Source organism: Somniosus microcephalus, chromosome 2 (assembly GCF_052327205.1).
Source record: "Somniosus microcephalus isolate GS21.2 chromosome 2, FLI_Smic_1.0, whole genome shotgun sequence".
Taxonomy (NCBI): Eukaryota; Metazoa; Chordata; class Chondrichthyes; order Squaliformes; family Somniosidae; genus Somniosus; species Somniosus microcephalus.
Genome location: NC_140988.1, coordinates 155170622 through 155192660, shown reverse-complemented (window position 1 = coordinate 155192660; position 22039 = coordinate 155170622). Strand labels below are relative to the sequence as shown.

At 42.0% G+C, this 22039-nt stretch overlaps 1 protein-coding gene across 3 annotated transcripts in view; it reads right to left on the bottom strand.

Moving 5' to 3' along the window:
• Positions 1–22039, bottom strand: part of sdad1 (SDA1 domain containing 1) — a 72461-nt gene that overhangs the window by 43268 nt on the left and 7154 nt on the right. For 2 of the 3 annotated variants that reach the window (XM_085964041.1, XM_085964033.1), the window contains exons 2-11: positions 17991–18095; positions 17259–17357; positions 16129–16239; positions 15970–16041; positions 13629–13729; positions 8898–8955; positions 4370–4444; positions 3316–3417; positions 2411–2480; positions 504–607 (exon numbers count right to left, since the gene is read on the bottom strand). In XM_085964041.1, the coding sequence (XP_085820167.1) occupies positions 504–607; positions 2411–2480; positions 3316–3417; positions 4370–4444; positions 8898–8955; positions 13629–13729; positions 15970–16041; positions 16129–16239; positions 17259–17357; positions 17991–18095 (897 nt within the window). The remainder of the gene's footprint in view (positions 1–503; positions 608–2410; positions 2481–3315; positions 3418–4369; positions 4445–8897; positions 8956–13628; positions 13730–15969; positions 16042–16128; positions 16240–17258; positions 17358–17990; positions 18096–22039) is intronic. The other variant, XM_085964049.1, reaches the window with a different exon arrangement.

Sequence of the window (22039 nt, the reverse complement as noted above, 5' to 3'; positions counted from 1 at the left end):
CTGGCCTCTTGCACATCCCCGATTTTAATCGCTCCACCATTGGTGGCCGTGCCTTCTGCTGCCTAGGCCCTAAGCTCTGGAATTCCCTCCCTAAACCTCTCCGTCTCTCTTTCCTCCTTTAAGATGCTCCTTAAAACCTACCTCACCTGCCCCAATATCTCGGTGTGGTTCAGTGTCAAATTTTGTTTTACAACACTCCTGTGAAGTGCCTTGGGATGGTCTACTATGTTAAAGGCGCTATATAAATGCAAGTTGTTGTTATTGTTGTATAGTGCCTTTCAAATCCCCAGGAGGTCCCAAAGTGCTTCACAGTCAATGAAGCCTGATAGATAACCACTGATGACTGGCCTAGTGGTACCATATAATGATCCCAAGTGCTGCATATTTGGTTATTTAACACTATTCCACCTTGATTTCCTGTGTAATCCGTATATAATTTGAAATGTATTGCGAAAGAATTATTTCAGTAAAACTTTGTTTAAAAAGGGTTTGAAAAAATTCACCTCATGAATTCCAATTAATCTTGATATTAGATCCATCATCATCATCTTAACTTCAAATCTTTCCTTGGAATCTTCCAACTGTTTGAAAAGTTTCTCTGCAAAGCCTATAGCAAAGTGAATCATATTCCATTAAAGTTTTGTCAAGTGATACAGGTTAAAGTAAACTTCTACCAATAGGGAATAGATGTATAATAGTTTCTATATCATGTAGACCAAAGTAACTAGACAAAGCTTCCATTTCCATAAATTCCACTCAAGCGAACCACTGCACTGACCTACAGGCTTCTCTACAGCTTCAGTATCCATGATGTAAATCAGCCAGAAAGAGGAATACTTCTATCCCAGAAGTTAGTCTTTCTCTCTATAAAGGAACAGCATTACCAATAGTTTGAATTGACAAAAGCCATTACATGGGCAGTAGCATCTAACGGGTTCTCAACTTACAACCACAAAAGGTGTGAGGCAAGTATCTGAGTGCTCTATCATCTGACAATGACTATATCTGAAAGTTAGAATAGGTTGGGGCAAATTATAGCATATAGGACCCACTGATTTTTTATCAAAATGGGACAAACTTGTTGGCATTAACAACCGTTCCCTATTTCTAAAAGTGTTATGCTCCTATGTGTATAACTGCACATTTTAGTAGAAGAGACACTATTGCAGTTATTAAATTGTTAAAATCCCAGGAAGCAAATGAAATAACAGAAACCTGATGGGTCAGAGGTAATGTCTCGGTTACAGAATTGAATAAACCTAGAAAATCCCAGATCTCAGTGAGGGCAATAGTTGTGATGCTACAGTTGCACACAAGTGCTCCTAGATTTGGGAAGAGCAAATGCACCTTGGTTCCTGCTCATGGTTGTTATATAGTGCCCCTTATCACAACTGCATGAGTGTGGGCACCACCCATGGACAGGGGCTCTCCGTGTTCCTCACAGTCAAATAGAAAGATAGATGCTTATTTGGTTATTTAAAGAAAGTCAAATAGCCTCTCAATACTCACTAATAACACGTACACATCAATATAATGGGCCAGAATTTGCAGTCGGTATGACGGCGTACTCTCATACCACCTTTGAAATGGACAGCAAGTTCATTGTGCGAAATCCCAAACTTGCAATCTGTCAAGTTCCGACTTGACAGATCATCCGCACCGACGGGGAAATCCTAATTGCCGGCGCAGAGTTGGGCTAATTGCCCACCAACTGCCCAGCAATTACGTATGCAAATTTTAAAGCTGGTGCAAACAGGCACAATGTAAGGGGATATCTTCTGACAAATCCAAGTAATTTTAAAAGCTGTATGGAAATGGAAGCATTTTAGGATTTTGTCCATGAAAAGTATGTGTCATGAAAAGTTCGGAGGAAGTAGTTGCTACATTGAGGGTTTTATTTATTTTTTTGCACCTATGTGGGGCAGAAGCTTAAAAAAAATCCATAAAGAGAAGGAAAGAAAATAAACCAAACCCTCATTACTCATGCCTTCCTGGATTTAATATGCATAAACATCTCTGTTATAAATAATGGGAGACCTTTTGTTGGCTGATTGAAGCACCGGCCCATGGCGATCCCGGGTCCGCTTCCACACATGGTGCACCCCTGGAATCCCTGGGCCACTACGCTGCCGTCTGCCAGAAAGTTCTCCCAAGGAGGGTTCCCATCAGGTAAGTGCGCATTCCATTCGGATGCCGGCGGCGTAATCCATAATTACACCGCCCACTGCAAAATCCAGGCCAATGTATACTACCAGATGACAACCACTGGCCATTTGGATTGCATCAAAATGACAGTCAATCATTTCACGAGTGATAAATGGAGAAACAGTAAACGGGAGAATCTTAATTGGGAATTGGCTGACCTCTTCATAACTGTTCACAGTAAACAAAAGATAAGCTAATTTCATACCTTGTGGATCGTGAATCAGATGAATAGCTGAAAAATTAAATACTTCTGCCTTTTTCTTATTCTTATGCTTCTGTATAAAAAAAGCAGATATAAACATGCATAGTAAGGCATGATAGACCTTTAAAAAGGAACCCAGACACAAGTATAAAAGGCATTTTGGATGCTTACTGTTCTTCAGTAATCGTAATCAAAATATGGTCAAATCAGAAAGTTTACACAATTTTCCTTATTTCTTGTTTTGAGTTAGAAGCTCTTTGTGCTCATTAAGGTGAAGAATGTTAAGTTGTGGAAAATCTAACACTTTCCCATTAGGTAGCCTGTGTCAGTATTAAGCAGTCAACTCTCTCTCAACAAGCTGCATTATCCCCAACCTCAAGAGTATTACAGCACTCCATTTCCCCACACCTTTGGCATATCTGAATGTGGCTGCCAATTTACTGTCAACTGGCACTGAATTATGGGCAGTGTTGTGCTAAAAGCCAGCGAACCATCAAGAATTGGGTTGAGACTGGCCAAATTCATTTCTTGTAAGTCCCCCTTAAAGCCAGCAAACAAAGACTTTCTTCCCATAAGTCTGGGCTGGAACTGAATCCAGTTTCCAAAGGTGAAAGGCAGTGTCTAGCTCACAGCACAACTCAATCTGTTTTATTTTGAGTCAATACATTGCTAAAAAAAAACTTAGAAGTGGCAGGTGTGAGGGGAATAGGCTGTTAGACAAACTGCCAACTTCATCCAGAACGCCCACAGTATTGCTGGTGTGGGACATGTCACACTGGTTTAATAAATATATGTGTCTCCTCTTCTTTTATATAATACATCCAATTTTAAATGTTTGCATTACTAATCTCCATATTGTCTATTACTCAACAACAAAAGGACTTCACTGCTGAAAAAGAATTGCTTACTTTTAGGACTTTCAGAGCCTTTTCTAGTTTCTTTTTGTTCTTTGTAGATTTCTTTCCAGTTGCGTATCTCATGGTTATATCGCGTGTCGTTGGTCCTTCATCCTTAAAGGCAGTTGTCCACAAGATCATTAAACAGATAGCCCTTGCCTTTTACATAGAATTACACAAAAATTCTAACATGGAAACAGGCTGTTCTGCCCAACCAGATTGGTGTTTATCCTCCACATAAGCAGTGGTCCTAATCCCATGTGCATACCCTGTTCCCTTTCCTTCACCCACCTATCTAACCGATTCATAAATGTTGGCATGGTCTCTGCTTCTAACACCAACGCTGATAATGCCTCACAATCCTCGCTGTAAAAAAATGTTTCCCCTGCTCCCTGGCCTAAGTCTCTTACATTTAATATATTTATGTGCCCTTGTTCTAGGCCTCTCAATAACTGGAAACAGTCTGTCCCATTAGGCCAATCATTATTTAAATACCTCTATCAAATCACCCCTTAATCTCCACTCTTCTAAAGCAAACAGTCCCAATTTTCAAGTCTTTTTTCATATTTGTATTTCCTCATACCAGACAGCATTATAGTAAATCTGCGATGTATCCTCCCTATTGCCTCAACATCCCTCTTACAGTGTGGAGTCCAAAACTGCAGACAGTGCTTGAACTGTGTCTTACTATGGTTTTATATAGATTCATCATTACTTCACAACTGTTTTATTCTATACCTCATGCCATAAAACCTAGTATTCCAATAGACTTTTTTATGGCTTTATCCACCCGAGGTGCTACTTTCAATGTCTTGTGAACCTGAACCCCCAAATTTCTCTGCTCTTCCACATCATCTTCCTTTGGTCCTCTGAATTATTTACTATGCCTCCTATTTCAGTATTGTCTGCAAATTAGACCACCACTCCCGCTAGCCCCATATCCAAATCATTGATATACATATTGAGCAAAAGTAGTTCCAGAATAGAACCCTCCCCACCTCCAATCATTCTGAAAAACCGTCCTTAACTCCTGCTCTTTGTTTCAAGAATTACATTTCAGACTTACCTCAGATTCCAAATCGCTATCGTTTTTCTCATCTACATCTTTACCCAGAAAGAATTTCACAGCAGCAACCAAAATCTGAATGTTTAGAAACAAAAGTCTCTCTGTATTACAAAGTTATGGTGGCAACATGAAATACAAAACTATAAAGTTTATAATTTATATACATTGTACAGCAGGTTGTTTACAAACATTTGTTCCATAAAAGACAGTCACCACCAATGTTCCCGCTAATTTATTTGGGGAGCGCAGGCCCTTTAAGGGGTGCGCAGCTCATTCACAGTTCTGCGCACGCGTGGAATTTAACATTGGAAATAGAGCTGCGCGGCCGCGCACCTTAGAGGGAACGTTGGTCACCACTCAAAAGGCCAGAACAATGACATTTGAGATTGGAACCTGGGCATTTGAGATAATCAAATTCTAGAATGTGAAGTATAAATGAATCAGGAAGTGGAGCTAAAGGGATCCAGCTGGAAAAAGATGTAATCCAAACAAACTGAAGGAAAGAAACCACTCGAAAAGCTGAGGCAAACCCAAAAATTTTTAAAAGTCAGGCTAGAAGGAGAATCAAACACAAGATGTGGAGAAAATTACTAGAAAGAAGAATCCTTATAATCAATTAAAAGAATCAAGAAACATAAAAGAACTGTAAAGCTGCAAAACAGAAGCCCACAGTTAAACAAGGAAGAAAAGGAAAAACGTGCCGACCAGCAAGAGGAAAAAGGAGAACTGGAAAGAAAGGATTCCGGACAATTGAAAGGCATTGGGATTGTAGCTGACACTACAAACAATATAACCTATTCAAAACTTATTGATAAATTGTGCTGGAAGTAATTGAGAAATTGTTACTGTGTTTAAGACTTACTATGTGCATATGAAGATTGCATATAATAGTGATTATAAACTTTTAGCTAAAAGTATCTAAATTATTTGTGATTACAATAAATTTCAGTATACTATAAGAAACATCAATCTTTCATGAAACATTATACAGGAAACTTTGTGCTATCCGGAAGTTGAATATCCGGCAACTTTGATCTAACGGCAGAAATCAGCAGCCGTTTTGGTTAGGTGTTTTTTTTTCTCCTAGCATTCTTTTCACAGGTAGGCTCTGGAAAGCGTCTTTGTCGCTTAGCAACAGCTTCAGAGACGCTTCCAAGCTACTGGACCGAGTGTTTACAAGCTGTTGCTGAGCAACAGTGTTTGTGGTCAGACACGGCAGGCTCTAGAAAGCGTCTCTGTATCTTAGCAACAGCTTCAGAGACGCTTCCAAGCCACAGGCTGAGTGTTTACAAGCTGTTGCTGAGCAACAGTGTTTGTGGTCAGATACTGCGATGAAAAGCTCCTATCTGATAACATTGACGCTGGTCTATCCGGAGCTTTTAAAAAAAACGGCAGTAGCTCGGTCCCATGGGTGCCGGATAGCACAAAGTTTCCTGTATGTTGGAAACAAATGCACAGGCTTGTCAGGCCCAGGCAAGGTGCTATTATATCTATAATGGCCCAGAACTTCGGGTCTCCACAGATGAGTACGCATGGGGTACTCACCCGTAAGTCCAATGGAAGTGCTGGTTTCCTGCATGCACTGCGCATGCGCGGGAAACCGGCACTTCCGTTCCCCTGAAAGGGGTTCAGGAGAGGCTGTGCGTGCGCATCGAACTTACGTTTTTTTTTGCAGGTTTTCCCGGGAGGGTAAGTCTCCAGAAGTTATACATGTAAAAAGCAGGCGCAAGGCCTGCTTTTTACAAGGTAAGTGGTGAATTAATTAAAATTAAAACATTTCTTCCACAGGTTTATTATTTTTAAATACTTTAAAGCAAGGTAAGTTTATGTTTAGCCCCGTTAGAAAATAAAATTATTTTTTTCAAAAATTTAAATTGTTTAAAATAGTTATTTCATGTAATTTATAGTTTATTTAAAAAATGTGACTTTTTAAAAAATTTATTTGAAGATTTAGTGATGTTTTGGGGCCCGTAGTATTTATAAGTTTTGACAGCCCTTCCTGTCAAACTTATGAATTAAGCATTCCCTGCTCCGATTGGCTCTCCATGGCCCGCGTGATCCCAGGGGACGCATCGAACTAACTGCGTCCCTGGGATACACAAGCACTGCGCGCCGGCAGTTGGAGCAGGCCCAGGATCGGAATTCCACGGGGGCCCACAGCTCAACGGCCGGCGCGCAAGGTAAGTGCAGGTCGGGGGCTTGCACCTGCGGGAAGCCCCCGACCCGAATTTCTGGGCCAATATATTATAAGTCTTGCTAAAAGTGCACATTTTCTATCCACAAACCTTACTTCTAATTGTCAAGATTGAGAGTGACACTTTTGGGGTAATTTTAACCCCCAAAAATGGGTGGGTTGGGATCAGGTCAGATGTAAATTTATTTTAAAATCTCAAGCCCAACCTGCCCACTTTCGGGTTTACCGGAGGCGGGACAGGGGGCGGGCAGCAAACCTGCTCCCAGAAGGCGGTTTGGCCAATTAAATATTATAGCAAGGCTGGGATCCTCACATTTAACCTGTTTTACAGGTTTAACCCTGGCTGGCCGGGTTTCCTGGGCCTCGGCAAACCCAGCAGCTCATGGGAGGCGAGGACAGCTTCGGGAAAAAGGTAAGTGCCTTTGCAGCACTGCTTGTGGGCCAAGAGGAGCAGGAGTGCTCCCCGCCCCCCCGGCCCCCCAAACTTCCCTGGCATCACACCCCGCTCCCCCACCCCCAATCACACCCCGCTCCCCCACCCCCAATCACACCCCACTCCCCCACCCCCAACCAGCAGCTGCAGGTTCCCTACTTGCAGCTGCAGTCTGCCCGTCTGACTGGGAGCCAAGACGGTCAATCAGGTTGGCTTCTGGGCAGGGATCCTGTTAAAAAAGACACACTGTGGAGTAACTCCACAGCATGCAAGGAAACCCGGACCTCTGGATTTCCTGTCCGAAACTCCGTCCCCGTCAATATCGGGGCCTTTGTGTCAATATCTATAATGCAAAAATGCAAATCCCTTCAGCGATGGCATATAATGGAAAAGCCATGGCATGTAATTTGCGGTTCGCTGCTGACCTCGAAAAAAGTTATCCACAAGAGATCTTGTGATCTCTGTGGCAAAAACTTGAGGTTTCCCGACATAAAAAGCTTTTGTTTTCACTTTTTTATAATGTTAGAACAAAATAAAGATTGGGACTTTTACATAAGGATAAGGTAGAAGCTGAAATATCATGAACAAACCTTTTTTTTTTATTGTAATTTTTATCATAATGGAGAAATTTGACATTCCACAAATATAAAAATGAGTTTTTCAGGGCCAGAACAGTTGTCTAGCAGTCAATACTCTGTTAAAACCCCAGTTACACTTTTTCCAACAAGGAATGGGGTATTTAACAGCGAAATTAGCACAGAAAAGCTCAAGCTTTTGCCAATTCCACTGATTTCCAGTTATGGGTGGGGGACTACAGCACAGCCCGTGTCGGAGCAGTGAATGACTGACTGCAACTTCAGGATTTCTCCGTTTACATGCACTAAATCCTGAAGTTGCGGTCAGTTTCAGAGGGGTAATGATGGTGAACGCTTACAGCTCGCCGTCATTACCCACCTCAAAATCCAGGCTCTTATGTTAAGATTATCTGTCACACTGTAATTGTACCCCTAGGTGGTGCTGTTGCAGTCGACCTCAAAACTCAAAATCTCCTCTTCTCAGCCAATTTACCAATATTGGAAGTTTTAAGAAAAATTGGAAGTAACCATCTGTATTTAACAAAAAAAAACTCCTCTCTACTGCGTGTCCAGCTCTATAGCTGCAAATTTTCTGGGACCAGCCTTCCCAAGTACAAAAAAAATATTTTCATGGCTCTGGTGCCTAGTCTGCCCCCACTCCAGAGAGCAAAAAATATTACAGGTCATATTCTCAAGAATAAAAAAAAACTGATTTATCTGGCCAGGCCACCAGCCCAGCCCAATCCCATTCCTGAGAACAATTTAAAAAAAGGTTAATTGTAGCTCCCCACTATTAATAGTAAATCGTTTAACTAGCTCTGCTGTTTAGGCCCCACTTCTGGCTGCAAAATCTTCCCAGAGTAGCCCTTTCCCTCAGGCCACACTCTCCAGAGAGCCCTATTGCTGAATGAAATAAATATTAATTAAAAAATATTTCCCAGTCCCACTCCCAGCTGCAATATAAATTAATTAAAAAATATTTGCAGCCCTTCTCCTGGCCGTATCTGCAAAGTTAATGTTCAAAAAATTAACTTGGCTCCTCTTGCCATTGCTGCATAATTAATTTAATAATGCTCATTAATAAATTCTGGGGAACCATATTGTATTTATTCCTTTCACCTCTGACATATTTTAGTGCTATCTTATTGGATTAAATGGCCACTGCTTCGATTTCATTTATGATAATTTTGGAGAAAGCCCATTGTAGTAAATGGCCGCTGCTTTTATTGAATTGATAAATCTCAAGGGTATGGCTCAATTCTTCCGACTTCCCATCAGCAAACTGCCCTGCCCCATGACAGTTAATAGTTGTCAATTTCTTCTTACCTTGGCCGTTTTTGAGAAGCAAGCTGTTGTAATGACATTCACAGTTTTTGCATCATTCCTGTAAGTAAATCATAACTTTGCTTCAGTAAGGTTCAGCCTAATGACTTTCCTCATTCTGGACATATTTTGTTTTGACATGCCACAGACACTGATTCATGAGCAGTGGCAGCCTTCCAGTATTCGTCAAAGAGGCCATTCTTCATGTTTGAGTCTGGACAGTGAGTATTAGCAGGCTATTCTATCACGTGAAATGCTCACATCTGAGCCTGGTCTTATTTTCACACAACATCCACCCATGCCCACTTTCCAGTAAAGGTCACTGAATAGTGCTCAGGAGCAGGAACCCAAACCTCTCTACTCCCTAGCTAGGGGGACACTGAAGCTAACTGTAAAATCCCCACCAATGGTCTGGATGAGATCAGCTACTTCATCTCTGGTCTGTGCTGAAGCCTAGGAGTCTATACACGAAAACACAGTGCCGCTACACACAACTGGTGCTTCCCCTTGCCAGCCTATGTTGAAGTTTGCCACGGTTAGGTAAATTGGGTGGGTCTTATCTAACTTGAGGCAAACAGAATCTCTATTTATGTGAATTTCTTAATCGGTTGGTTTAGAGACTATTAAATATGGTGATGGGGTTTTGACAGCTGGCTGACCAAAAAGAAACACAGTGCATTTACTCATTAAGGCACTGGGGTTGAAGCTTCACCTGCAAAACATCCGTAAACTAAAATGTTGATAAAGACAGCAGAGTCATTTTGAGACCTCATTGTTGGTGGGAAGCCTCAGAAATTTGCCCAAAACTTCCCATAATTCCTCCCCTGCTACAGTGAAACAATCAATATATCTTGGAACATTAATCCTGTCACTTTTGTTGACAATTGTGCCTTTTGTAGACACCGTAAACTAAAAATGTGAGCAACATTAACAAGATGCTCCTCTCGCAAAAGCGTTGATGAAAACTGTGATAGTGAGTCAAACATCATGAAAAATAAATACACAGATGCAACTGTATGACTCAGGCAGGTCTCCAATACTACAAATATTCAAGGATACAAATTATAAATTCTAGTCAAACATTTGGTTAATTCCTTAAACCGCATCACTTGAGCTGATTCAGGTCTCTAATTTTGATTGATAATCTAGAAAAAGCATGTTTTAAATTATATATGTTAGAGTCAATCACTTTCTTCTGCATCCTGCCCCCTCTATTTTTTCTTTATAAGTTCCTTATTGCCAGTCAGGAAAGGCAGCTGATTAGGATGATGAACATCTCCATGGCTGAAATTAATGTGTAGACTGGACAACAATAGGTATAATTTGTGCAAATTAAACAAGGTAATATAGAATCTTACAGAACAAAGGAGGCCATTCAGCCTATCTGGCTTGTGCCAGCTCTTTGAAACAGCTGTCCAATTAAGCTCCAGCTTTTTCCCCATAACGCTGGAAATTAGTCCTCTTTAAGTACATGTCCAATTTTGAAAGTTCCTATGGAATCTGATTCCACCACCCTTTCAGGTAGTGTATTCCAGATCTTAACAACCCTCTGTGTGAAATAATTTCTCTTAATTTCCCTTCTAGTTCCTTTGCCATATTTTTTAAAATCTATGACCTCTGGTTACCGACCGACTCGTCAGAGGAAACCCTACTTGCTCTATCAAAATCCCTCATCATTTTGAATACTTCTTTTAGGTCTCCCCTTAACCTTCACTGCTCTAAGGAAAACAATCCCAGCTTCTCATAACTGTAGTCCCTCATCCCTGGTATCATCCTATCATCCTGGTAAACATCCTCTGTACCCTCTTCAAGGCCTTGACATCCTTCTTGAAGTGCGGTGCCCAGAATTGTACACAATACTCCAGCTGAGGCCTAACCAGTGATTTATAAAAGTTTAGCATAACTTCCTTGTTTTTGTATTCAATGGCCCTATTTACAAAGCCAAATATCCCATACACTTTCTTAACCGCCTTATCAACTTAACCTGCCACCTTCAAGGATTTGTGAATATGCACCGCCCTCAAAATAGCACCATTTAAATTATACTGTCTCTCCATGCTGTTCCTCCCAAAGTACATCATTTCGCCATAATTGTGACCATCTTCGAGAAAGGTGACAAGTCCGATTGCAGTAATTAGAGGAGTTTCCCCTGCTGTCTGCCACAGGGAAAGTCATCACAAGAATCCTCCTCAATCGCCTCCTCCCAGTGGCCGAAGAACTCCTCCCAGAGTCGCAATGCGGATTCCGCCCACTAAGGGGCACAATGGACATGATCTTCACCGCACGTCAATTACAAGAGAAATGCAGGGAACAGCACCAACAGCTGTACATGGCCTTCTTTGATCTCACAAAGGCCTTCGACACGGTCAACCATGAGGGATTATGGAGTGTCCTCCTCAAATTTGGCTGCCCTCAAAAGTTGGTCACCATCCTCCGCCTGCTTCACGACGACATGCAAGCTGTGATCCTGACCAACGGTTCCACCACAGACCCAATTCACGTACGAACCGGGGTCAAACAAGGCTGTGTCATCGCACCAACGCTCTTCTCGATCTTCCTTGCTGCAATGCTCCATCTCACCCTCAGGAAGCTCCCCACTGGAGTGGAGCTAATTTACAGAACAAACGGGAAACTGTTCAACCTCCGTCGCCTCCAGTCCAAATCCAAGGTCGTCCCATCCTCTGTCGTCGAATTACAGTATGCAGACGACGCTTGCGTCTGTGCTCACTCGGAGGTCGAACTCCAAACCATCGTCAACACCTTCACCGAAGTGTACGAGAGCATGGGCCTTACACTAAACACCCGTAAGACAAAGGTCCTCTACCAACCTGCCCCCGCCACACAGTACTGCCCCCCCGATTATCAAAATCCATGACAAGGCCTCGGACAACGTGGACCACTTTCCAAACCTCGGGAGCCTACTGTTAACAAGGGCAGACAACGATGACGAAGTCCAACACCACCTTCAGTGTGCCAGTGCAGCCTTCGGCCGCCTGAGGGAGAGAGTGTTTGAAGACCAGGACCTCAAACCCGGCACTAAGCTCATGGTCTACAGAGCAGCAGTGATACCCGCCCTGCTGTATGCCTCAGAGACATGGACCATGTATAGCAGGCACCTCAAAGCACTGGAGAGGTACCACCAACGCTGCCTCTGCACGATCCTGCAAATCCATTGGCAGGATAGGCGCACCAACGTCAGTGTTCGTGCTCAGGCCAACATCCCCAGCATCGAAGCTTTGACCACGCTCCATCAGCTCCAATGGACAGGTCACATTGTCCGCATGCCCGATACGAGACTCCCAAAACAAATGCTCTACTCAGAGCTCCGGCACGGCAAGAGAGCCCCAGGTGGGCAGAGGAAACGCTTCAAGGACACCCTCAAAGCCTCCTTGAAAAAGTGTAACATCCCCATCGACACCTGGGAATCCCTGGCCCAAGACCGCACAAAGTGGAGGAGAAGCATCCGGGAAGGCGCCGAACACATCGAGTTTCTTTGCCGGGAGCAAGCGGAAGCCAAGTGCAAACAGCGGAAGGAGCGCACGTCAACCCAAGCACCCCACCCACCCGCCCCTTCAACCACCGTCTGCCCCACCTGTGACAGAGACTGTAGATCCCGCATTGGACTCATCAGTCACCTGCAAACTCATTTTTAATGTGGAAGCAAGTCATCCTCGGTTCAGAGGGACTGCCTAAGAAGAAGACGACGACATCATTTCACACTTATCCACATTAAATTGCATCCACCATGTGTCTACCCATTTCACCAGTCTATGTCCTCCTGAAGTCTGCCGTTATCCTTCTCACAATTTACTACGTTGCCAAATTTTACATCATCTGCAAACTGCAAAACTGTACTCCTTTACCCAAGTCCAGGTCATTTATAAATAACAAGAAAGGCAATGGTCCCAATACCAACCCCTGGGGGACCCCACTGCATACTTCTCTCCGGTCAGAAAAACATCCATTCACCACTACTCTCTGCATCCTATCCTTTAGCCAATTACATACACAAGTTACTTCTGTCCTTTTAACACCATGTGCTTCTATTTTCCAAATAAGTCACTTAGGTAGTACTTTATCAAATGCCTTTTGAAAGTCCATATATACAGCTACTGCACTCCCTTCATCAACCCTCTCTTACTTCATCAAAGAACTCCATCAAGTTAGTCAGACACTATTTGCCTTTAATAAATCCGTGCTGGCTGTCCCTTATTAACCCAGGCTTCTCCAAGTGAGAATTAATTTTGTCCTCGACAATGGTCTCTAGTAGTTTTCCCACCACTGATGTTAGACTGATTGGCCTGTCATTACCAAATTTATCCCTCTCCCTTTTTTGAACAAGGGTGTAACATTTGCAATCCTCCAGTCCTCTGGCAACACCCCCATGTCCAAAGAGGATTGAATGATTGGGGTCTATACTTCCCAAGAAACAATACTTCATGCTCAAAAAGCAAGCAGCTTCCAACAGCAAGTAACCCTGGGACCAAACCTGCAGCTTCCCGATCAGATTCTAAATCTTTCCAAAGTGCATTTACTGTCAAACTCTCAATAATGACATTGGACCTCAGCATGAACATGGTATCTAATGTTAATTATTTGAGAAGCACAACTAATGATTAAATTTCAGTGTACTTTAAGCATGTTAAATATTAAGTTGGAAGTTAAATATTAAGTTGGAAGTTAAATAACCTAATTGATAAGTAACTACTCCTGAACCATAACACCTAAACTTACCAGATGTTCCTCTTGTACAGTTCTATCATTACATCCAGGGACATCTTGGCTGCTGTGGGGTTGCTGTCCCTCAACATGGTGTACATAAAATTTTGTAAAATCTGAGAAGATACAAACACAATGATCCCACAGTAGTATTTAACACAAATTTTTGAAGTAAATTTCATTCAAAATACTTATACATTTTATGCTGGAGGAAAAAAATTAAAATCAGGAGTTTTTTTAAAATAAAAGACCAAGATTCCTACCACCTCGAAGGAATGCGAGGTTAGGCCTCCCTCCCTCCCTGCTACATCATTTCTTGATGTCACCAATAGGGAGTGTTCTTGTGTCCTGCAGAATACCTCCATAGAAACAGCAAGTTTCACGACTTCCACCCGACACAAGAACCAATCTGGAGTCATGAAACCCCAGAAAATTACACTATTATCTAGAAGTGCAGAGCTACACCTCCAGCACCTGCAGCCAATTAGATTCCTACATACTCCTTGGAATATGCAGGATCTGAAGAATGAATGGGGAAACTTCTGGGTTAGCCCCAGTATTACGACACATGAAATTACTGGGACACTTAAAGGAGGGAGGTTAATAAAAACTGTTCCCACAGTATGATCCATTTTAGTATGCATGGTGAAGTTTTACTCTACCTCTTTATGTAAAGATCACACAAGATTCACTCATGTGTAGTTTATCCTTTGTTGTAATAGCAACTAACATAACTAACTCAAATTTTGTGCTTGTGCAGTTAGTGCAAAGTTGCTCAACAACTCTTGCTCTGGTTCTGGATCTTCCCCATGTCGGCAGAAGGTCTACATAGCCCAGTGATGCTGGAATCTTAGTTCACATACAGACCCATCCTACACGGCCAACTGCGAGTCGTTTGCATTTCCACTGCCAACAGTTTGGGTTGGAGACAGCAAGTGAAAAGTACATTCCAGCAGGCTGTTGCTGTCTCCTACAGCAAGAGCGTAATGTTTTCATACTAGAGATTTACCACAGAAGCCACTCGTCACTGAAGACACACCTTAGCAGGAGTGGGCCGAGCCTTGTAACATAATTTGTGAGCGGGCTGATTCTGATCAAATCACTTTTAAATCATGACCAAACTGTATACCCACTCCCAACCTAACTTGCGTTCATCGGAATCCTTGGGCTGTACCATTTGTAGCTCATTCACTTCTAACCCTCTTTTTCTCCTCCCCTTCAGTTCTGTCTGTCTCTTTTTCTGCTCCTTAACTTTAGTCTCTCAATCTCTCCTCCTTCACTTCTATCTTTCATCTTTTCACTACTTTTTTTCTTTTTCCCTTTCTTACCCTATTTTTGTTTCTGCAACTGTAATTTGGAACAAAACAGCAGCATCGGTGGCCACTGCGTCTAGGGTTACAATGGAGAAGCTGCTGTATTCTGGGGGCAGAATGGGGACTCTCCTAGTTAATGGACTTCTGTAGGGGGGGTGTTGGCATGTTCATACTCAGGATTTGTGAGCCTGGGTCAGTCAGTTTCTCCAAAGTGGGATATTCTCCTTCCCACTACCAGTCCAAGCAGGGCAGTAAGGAAGTGACACGAAAAGAGCCCTAGTAATGAAAACTGTTCACCTCTGAAAAACCTGCCAGTGTGGTCGAGAGAATTTTTAAAAAATTAAAATTATATCCAGCACCGCCGGCTTTCTCAGCAAGAGGACTGGGTTGGCACACATATGCCAATCCTCAGTGCTGCTCTCCTTCAGTCAGGATCTGCCTCAGGAATCTACAGTACTGCAAGATCCAACTGAATGAAGCAACTAGCGCTGTAGGGAGGGGTGGGTAGATGTTAAACTGGTGCACTTCTGCTGAGACTGCCAGCAAAGCTGTCTGTGATTTTTTTTGAAACCAACAGGCTGGGGAATGGAACACGCCTGCTGTTATATAAAGGGGGCACTATTATATTCAAAGATCCCTTGCCTTTTTCAGGCAAGCTGCAAATTCCAGATAGTTGCTGTTGGTACTTGCAGTAAGATTTTTGCAATTCCAACAGGAAAATTCACAGGGTTATACTGCAAGCTCAATGTCACAACTTCCATGTTTCTCCACCTACGAGTCTTGCATTTTAATTTTATAATATAACTTGAATGCTTTGATTTTTTATTTTGAAGGTGAACATTGATGATTCAATTGTGATTTTAAATTCAAAACCACAACCATTTAACACGAGAGCTGCCAAAACGTGACACCGTTATATAACCTATTGGATGAGGAATCGCTTTAAAATAGGAAATTCACTACAAAAATGTTCTCTTGTCCTACATAAATTGAAAAGCAAGCCTTGATACTGGTCCTGGTTTATAAAGTATTTTTTTACTCACCGTGTTCACTTTGTTGTTTTTGTGTTTGGCGTTGATATTCTTAATATCAGTCACAATATGCATGTAAAGGGTCTGATAATATAAAAAGGAACATTTTAAAGTTCAGGAACACCAAAACACCTACACTTTTATGCTTCTGAAATTGTACAAGTAGCTTACCTTTCGTAGGAGTTTGTCACGACACCTCAGGAGTTCAAAGAATAATTCCAGCAAACTCGTAGGATTCAGGAGGTTCTTATTTCTCAACAAAATCAAAGCTTTACAAAATGTCTAAACAAGATTTCAAGGAAAATAATTAATGCATTAAGATCAAAACTATAGCACAACATTAAACAAGTAAATAAGGTATTTGGAGCTTTTGATCCCTTTTCATGTGTTTTTTTCTACATCATCACCAGCCAAGAAAGTAGGCAGGTGTCCCATTTCCAGTCGGTAACAGCTGCTAGATGTGCCAGAGTGGCTCACTTACCCTCTGAAAGAGCAACAGGACTCTGCTGCATCTCTCCAAACTAGCTGTATAAAACTCATTGGGAGTGATATTCAACTTCAGTGGTAATCGGGCCAGGTGTAAAACGGGTTGCCGATTCACTATTGCCTGTTTTGCGCTGTTGCTGAAATTGAATTTCTCCCCCATTGTGTGATGAATTGTGGCCATAAAATGCAGCCCCCATCCCTGGTCATTTTGCAACTACAGTACATCAGACCATTAATGCATTATGACAGCCAATACTAGTTAACAAGTCAGGCTATCTGATTAATTCCAATACTAACAATGTGAATTAAACAATACAGCTCTTAATAAATATTATTCAAACTTAGCATTTAAAGTATAATTCAGGTACTTTGAATATTTAAGATGGAGATATAAACAAGTTTTTTAATCAAAAAATGTTCCTTTGTAAAATATTTAATTTTTTAAAATTTTACACTAAATTATTAAGTATTGGACTATTTTACTCAATCTACACATCTGGTCAGCACCGAAAGGAATCTGTATTCCCAAGACATCTAGAATTTTAAAAGCAAACTCATAGTAGAATATTTAAAATCCTGAATACCTCACATGCCTAATTAAATAATACACATTGCTTGCTCATCCTGCACGTTACACATCTCCTGAACAACAAATCCTACAATTCTTTTAGCCCCCTATCAATTGTTACAAAACATCTTACAAAGGGAAATTTACTCTGATGTCACATAGCAATTGGGGACCAATTGTCCACCACTCAAAAAGAAAATGTTTTTAATTGACACGTGACAAATAAATTGTATCAAGAATAGTTTACCATTCGCAGGTCTGAGTCCAGAATTGTGTGGTGAGAGAAAAGAAGCTCTTTCAATTCCTGGGCAAAGTTAGCTAGCTCTGCTGGGTAACAATGAGCAACCTGTTCAATTAAAATGAAAGACATCAAGCACATACTTTTTATGGTAAATAACATGTTCACCTTTCCCACAGTGAATGGAAGTATTTTACAATTTCATAGGGTGGCAGTAGGGCTGCTATCATAGCCTTGATGCACCTTGGTTAGGTACTATGGTTTCCACTTCTGATTGCTATCCAGGAATCCTTAGTGTAAGTACAGGTGGGAAGGTTTTGGGTAAGGACAGGATTGAGTTCTGCTGTTCTATTCCCCCTGGTCAAACAGTTTGCCAACACTCATTGTTAAGGCTCATGCATGAATATTGGGCAGTTGGACAAGGTATTGGAGTGTTCATGGATGCCAGTTGTTTTATCAAAAAACAAATAAAATTCCCTCAAATCATTCTCAGTGATTTGAGTGAACCAGTAATGGAAAAGAAATATGCCTATTAATGAGAAATGCTCATGAAGTTTGATTCAAACCTTTAAAGTTCGAGATACTACAGTGTAACAGGAGTGTACAAAAAGTTGTATCCCTATGTTACACTATACAATGCTTCTATTCAACCTTCACGAGAGAGAACATGCTCACACGGTTCTTAGTCCCACATATATTTCACTGCAGACACATCCCTGCTAACAGTGCTGATAAACTTACTTGTGCCAGAAACATCACCAGTTCAGAAAGCTCTTTACTTCGCTTGTCTGGCTGTAACTTGAAAATCCGTACATTAGACTGGTAGTGATGATACTGCTGTACAAACTGAGGAAAGAGAAAAAGGTTTATAAATACAATTTAAAACATTAACAAACAAGTTTTATTTTCATACAGGATACGTGGTTAATTGAAAAAGCTTTATACATAACTGCAGTACCCGTATGATAGGTATTATCAATGTGAAGAGCGTCATACTGTGTGACATACCCAACCTTGCTATTTTATAGTTCGAGTACATGACCATGTGATTGTGTAGTCTGGCCATCGGGTTCCCATAAATCAAATGCTTTATGATTTTTTTTTACTGCCATTTGTTTCAGTAGCTGGAATTTCTAATATCCTAAATAAGGGTTTAAACAATAAAATAATTCATAAAATTATATTTCACAATAACATTCAATTTATCTACTGAATTGCCCTGTCTTTTAATACCTTCATTAAAATTTTTACTTAAAGACCTCAGCCTCTCCAAAATGCATGGGCTTGGAAGTCTGAGCACGTGCAGTAGAATCATCGAACCCATGCCAGCTCTCTGCAACAGCACTTCAGCTAGTCCCACTCCCCCACCCTTGCCCCGCAGCCCTGCACATTTTTTTTTTTACCTTCAGGTACTTATTCAATTCCCTTTTAAAAGCCACAATTGAATCTGCCTCCACCACCCTTTCAGGCAGTGCATTCCAGATCATATCCACTCGCTGCGTAAAAAAGGTTTATCATGATGCCTTTGGTTCTTCTGCCAATCGTCTTAAATCTGTGTCCTCTGGTTCTCGACCCTTCCGCCAATGAGAACAGTTTCTCTCTATCTACTCTGTCTAGACCCCTCATGATTTTGAACACCTCTATCAAATCTCCTCTCAACCTTCTCTGTTCCAAGGAGAACATCCCCAGCTTCTCCAGTCTATCCACGTAAATGAAGTCCCTCATCCCTGGAATCATTCTCGTAAATCTTTTCTGCACCCTCTCTAAGGCCTTCACATCCTTCCTAAAGTGCGGTGCTCAAAATTGGACACAATACTCCAGATGAGGCTGAACCAGTGTTTTCTAAAGGTTCATCATAACTTCCTTGCTTTTGTACTCTATGCCTCTATTTATGAAGCCCAGGATCCCGTATGCTTTTTTAACCGCTTTCTCAACCTGCCCTGCCACCTTCAACGATAGGTGCACATATACCCTCAGGTCTCTCGGTTTCTCCACTCCCTTTAGAATTGTACCCTTTAGTTTATATTGCCTCTCCTCGTTCTTCCTGCCAAAATGTATCACTTCGCACTTTTCTGCATTAAATTTAATCTGCCACGTGCCCGTCCATTCCACCAGCCTGTCTATGTCCTCTTGAAGTTTATCATTATCCTCCTCACTGTTCACTATACTTCCAAGTTTTGTGTCATCTGCAAATTTTGAAATTGTGCCCTGTACACCCAAGTCCAAGTCAGTAATATATATCAAGAAAAGCAGTGGTCCTAGTACCGACTCCTGGGGAACACCACTCCTTCCTCCAGTCCGAAAAACAACCGTTCACCACTACTCTGTTTCCTGTCACTTAGCCAATTTCGTATCCATGCTGCCACTGTCCCTTTTATTCCATGGGCTTCAACTTTGCTGGCAAGCCTATTATGTGGCACTTTACCAAACGTCTTTTGGAAGTCCATGTACACCACATCAACCGCATTGCCCTCATCAACCCTTTCGGTCACCTCATCAAAAAAATTCAATCAAGTTAGTTAAGCATGATTTACCTTTAACAAATCCGTGCTGGCTTTCATTAATTAATTCACACTTGCCCAAGTGACTGTTAAGTGACTGTTAATTTTGTCCCTTATTATCGTTTCTAAAAGCTTCCCTACTACCGAGGTTAAACTGATCAATCCGTAGTTGCTGGTTTTATCCTTACACCCTTTTTTGAACAATGGTGTAACATCTGCAATTCTCCAGTCCTCAGGCACCACCCCCATACCCAAGGAGGATTGGAAGATTATGGCCAGTACCTCCGCAACTTCCATCCTTAACTCCCTCAGCAACCTAGGATGCATCCCATCTGGTCCTGGTGACTTATCTACTTTAAGTACAGTCAGCCTTTCTAGTACCTCCTCTTTATCAATTTTTATCCCATCCAGTATCTCAACTACCTCCTCTCACGATAACTACAGTAGAGCTACAACAACAACTTGCATTTATATAGCGCCTTTAATGTAGTAAAACATCTCAAGGAGCTTCACAGGAGTGTAATCAAACAAAATTTGACACCGAGCCTCATAAAGAGAGATTAGGACAGGTGACCAAAAGCTGGGTCAAAGAGGTAGGTTTTAAGGAGCATCTTTAAGCAGGGGAGGTAGAGGGGTTCAGGGAGGGAATTCCAGAGCTTAGGGCCTAGGCAGCTGAAGCCATGGCCGCCAATGGTGGGGCAATGGAAATCGGGGATGCACAAGAGGCCAGTATTGGAGGAGCGCCGAGATCTCGGAGGGTTGTAGGGCTAGAGGAGATTACAGAGATAGGGAGGGGCGAGGCTTTGGATCAATTTGAACACAAGGATGAGAATTTTAAATTCGAGGCGTTTCCAGACTGGGAGCCAATGTAGGTCAGTGAGCACAGGGGTGATGGGTGAACAGGACTTGGAGAGTTAGGATCTAATTTTTCAGAATGAATCAGTGCCAGTCAGCTATACTGAAAGAATACTATTTGTTAGCATCGAGCAGTTTCTGCTCAGAAATTGTTCAAAATTATTTGAAGAAAAGCCAGAAGACAAATTTCAAAACCATTACTCGGGTAAAATTTATATTGAGAAAAAATAAGACACCTATTGTAGCTTTTGTTTTGTGTTTTATAAAATGTTATGGTAAGGGGATGGGGAAGGAGGGAAAATATAAACGTGTCTTCCTTCATTTAACTACTTCAATTTCCAAAAAAATTGAATTTTGAAGCCAATGAATTACCTCCAGCCGCGTTCTGTTGATAATTAGAAAAGGTAATTGTTAATCACTTACACCTGTGAGACAGATTCTAATTTCTAACACCCATTAGGTTCCCCCAATATCTCACCCAATTAGAAAGGGTGGAGGAATCAGACGCTATAGGAACTTTCAAAAGGCAAATGGACATGTACTTGAAATGAACTCATGATCAAGATTACAACAGAAAATGCTGGAAAAACTCAGCAGGCCAAGCAACATCCGTGGAGAGAAATTAGAATTGACGTTTCAGGTCTAACCCTTTTTCAAAACTGGAAAGGAAATGAAATAGATCGAAAGGCAGAACTGGGAGAGAACAAAAGAAGTGAATATAGACATTAAGAGGTATTCAAAACGAGACGAGATGGTGATAGGACCAGTAAAGAGACAAAAGACGGCTCAGATTAGGTGTGAAATGTACTGGCAGAATGAGAGACAGCTGCCATGTAAAAAAAAAAAAAGAGGGGGAGGGAAAACCCAAAACAAAGGGGTGGAAAAAAAAATGTAAGTAAAAATGTGATAGGGGCCAAGGTTATGATCTGAAATTGTTGAACTCGATATTGAGTCCGGAAGGCTGCAAAGTGCCTGATCGGAAGATGAGGTGCTGTTCCTCGAGTTTATGTTGAGCTTCCGTGGAACAACACAAGAGGCCGCGGACGGTGAGGTCCGAGTGGGAATGGAGCGGTGAATTAAAATGACAGCCGACCGGAAGCTCGGGGTCACCCTTACAGACTGAACGGAGGTGTTCCGCAAAGCGGTCACCCAATCTGCGTTTGCTCTCCCCAATGTAGGGGAGACCGCATCGTGAGTAGCGAATACAGTATACTAGATTGCAAGAAGTACAAGTAAATCGCTGTTTCACCTGGAAGGGGTGTTTGGGGCCCTGGACAGTGGGAAGGGGGGGGGGGTGGGGGGGGGAGGTATAGGGGCAGGTGTTACATCTCCTGCGCTTGCACGGGAAGGTGCCAGGCGAAGGGGAAGGGGTGCTGGGAGTGATTGAGGAGTGGACTAGGGTGTCTTGGAGGGAGCGGTCCCTACGGAATGCTG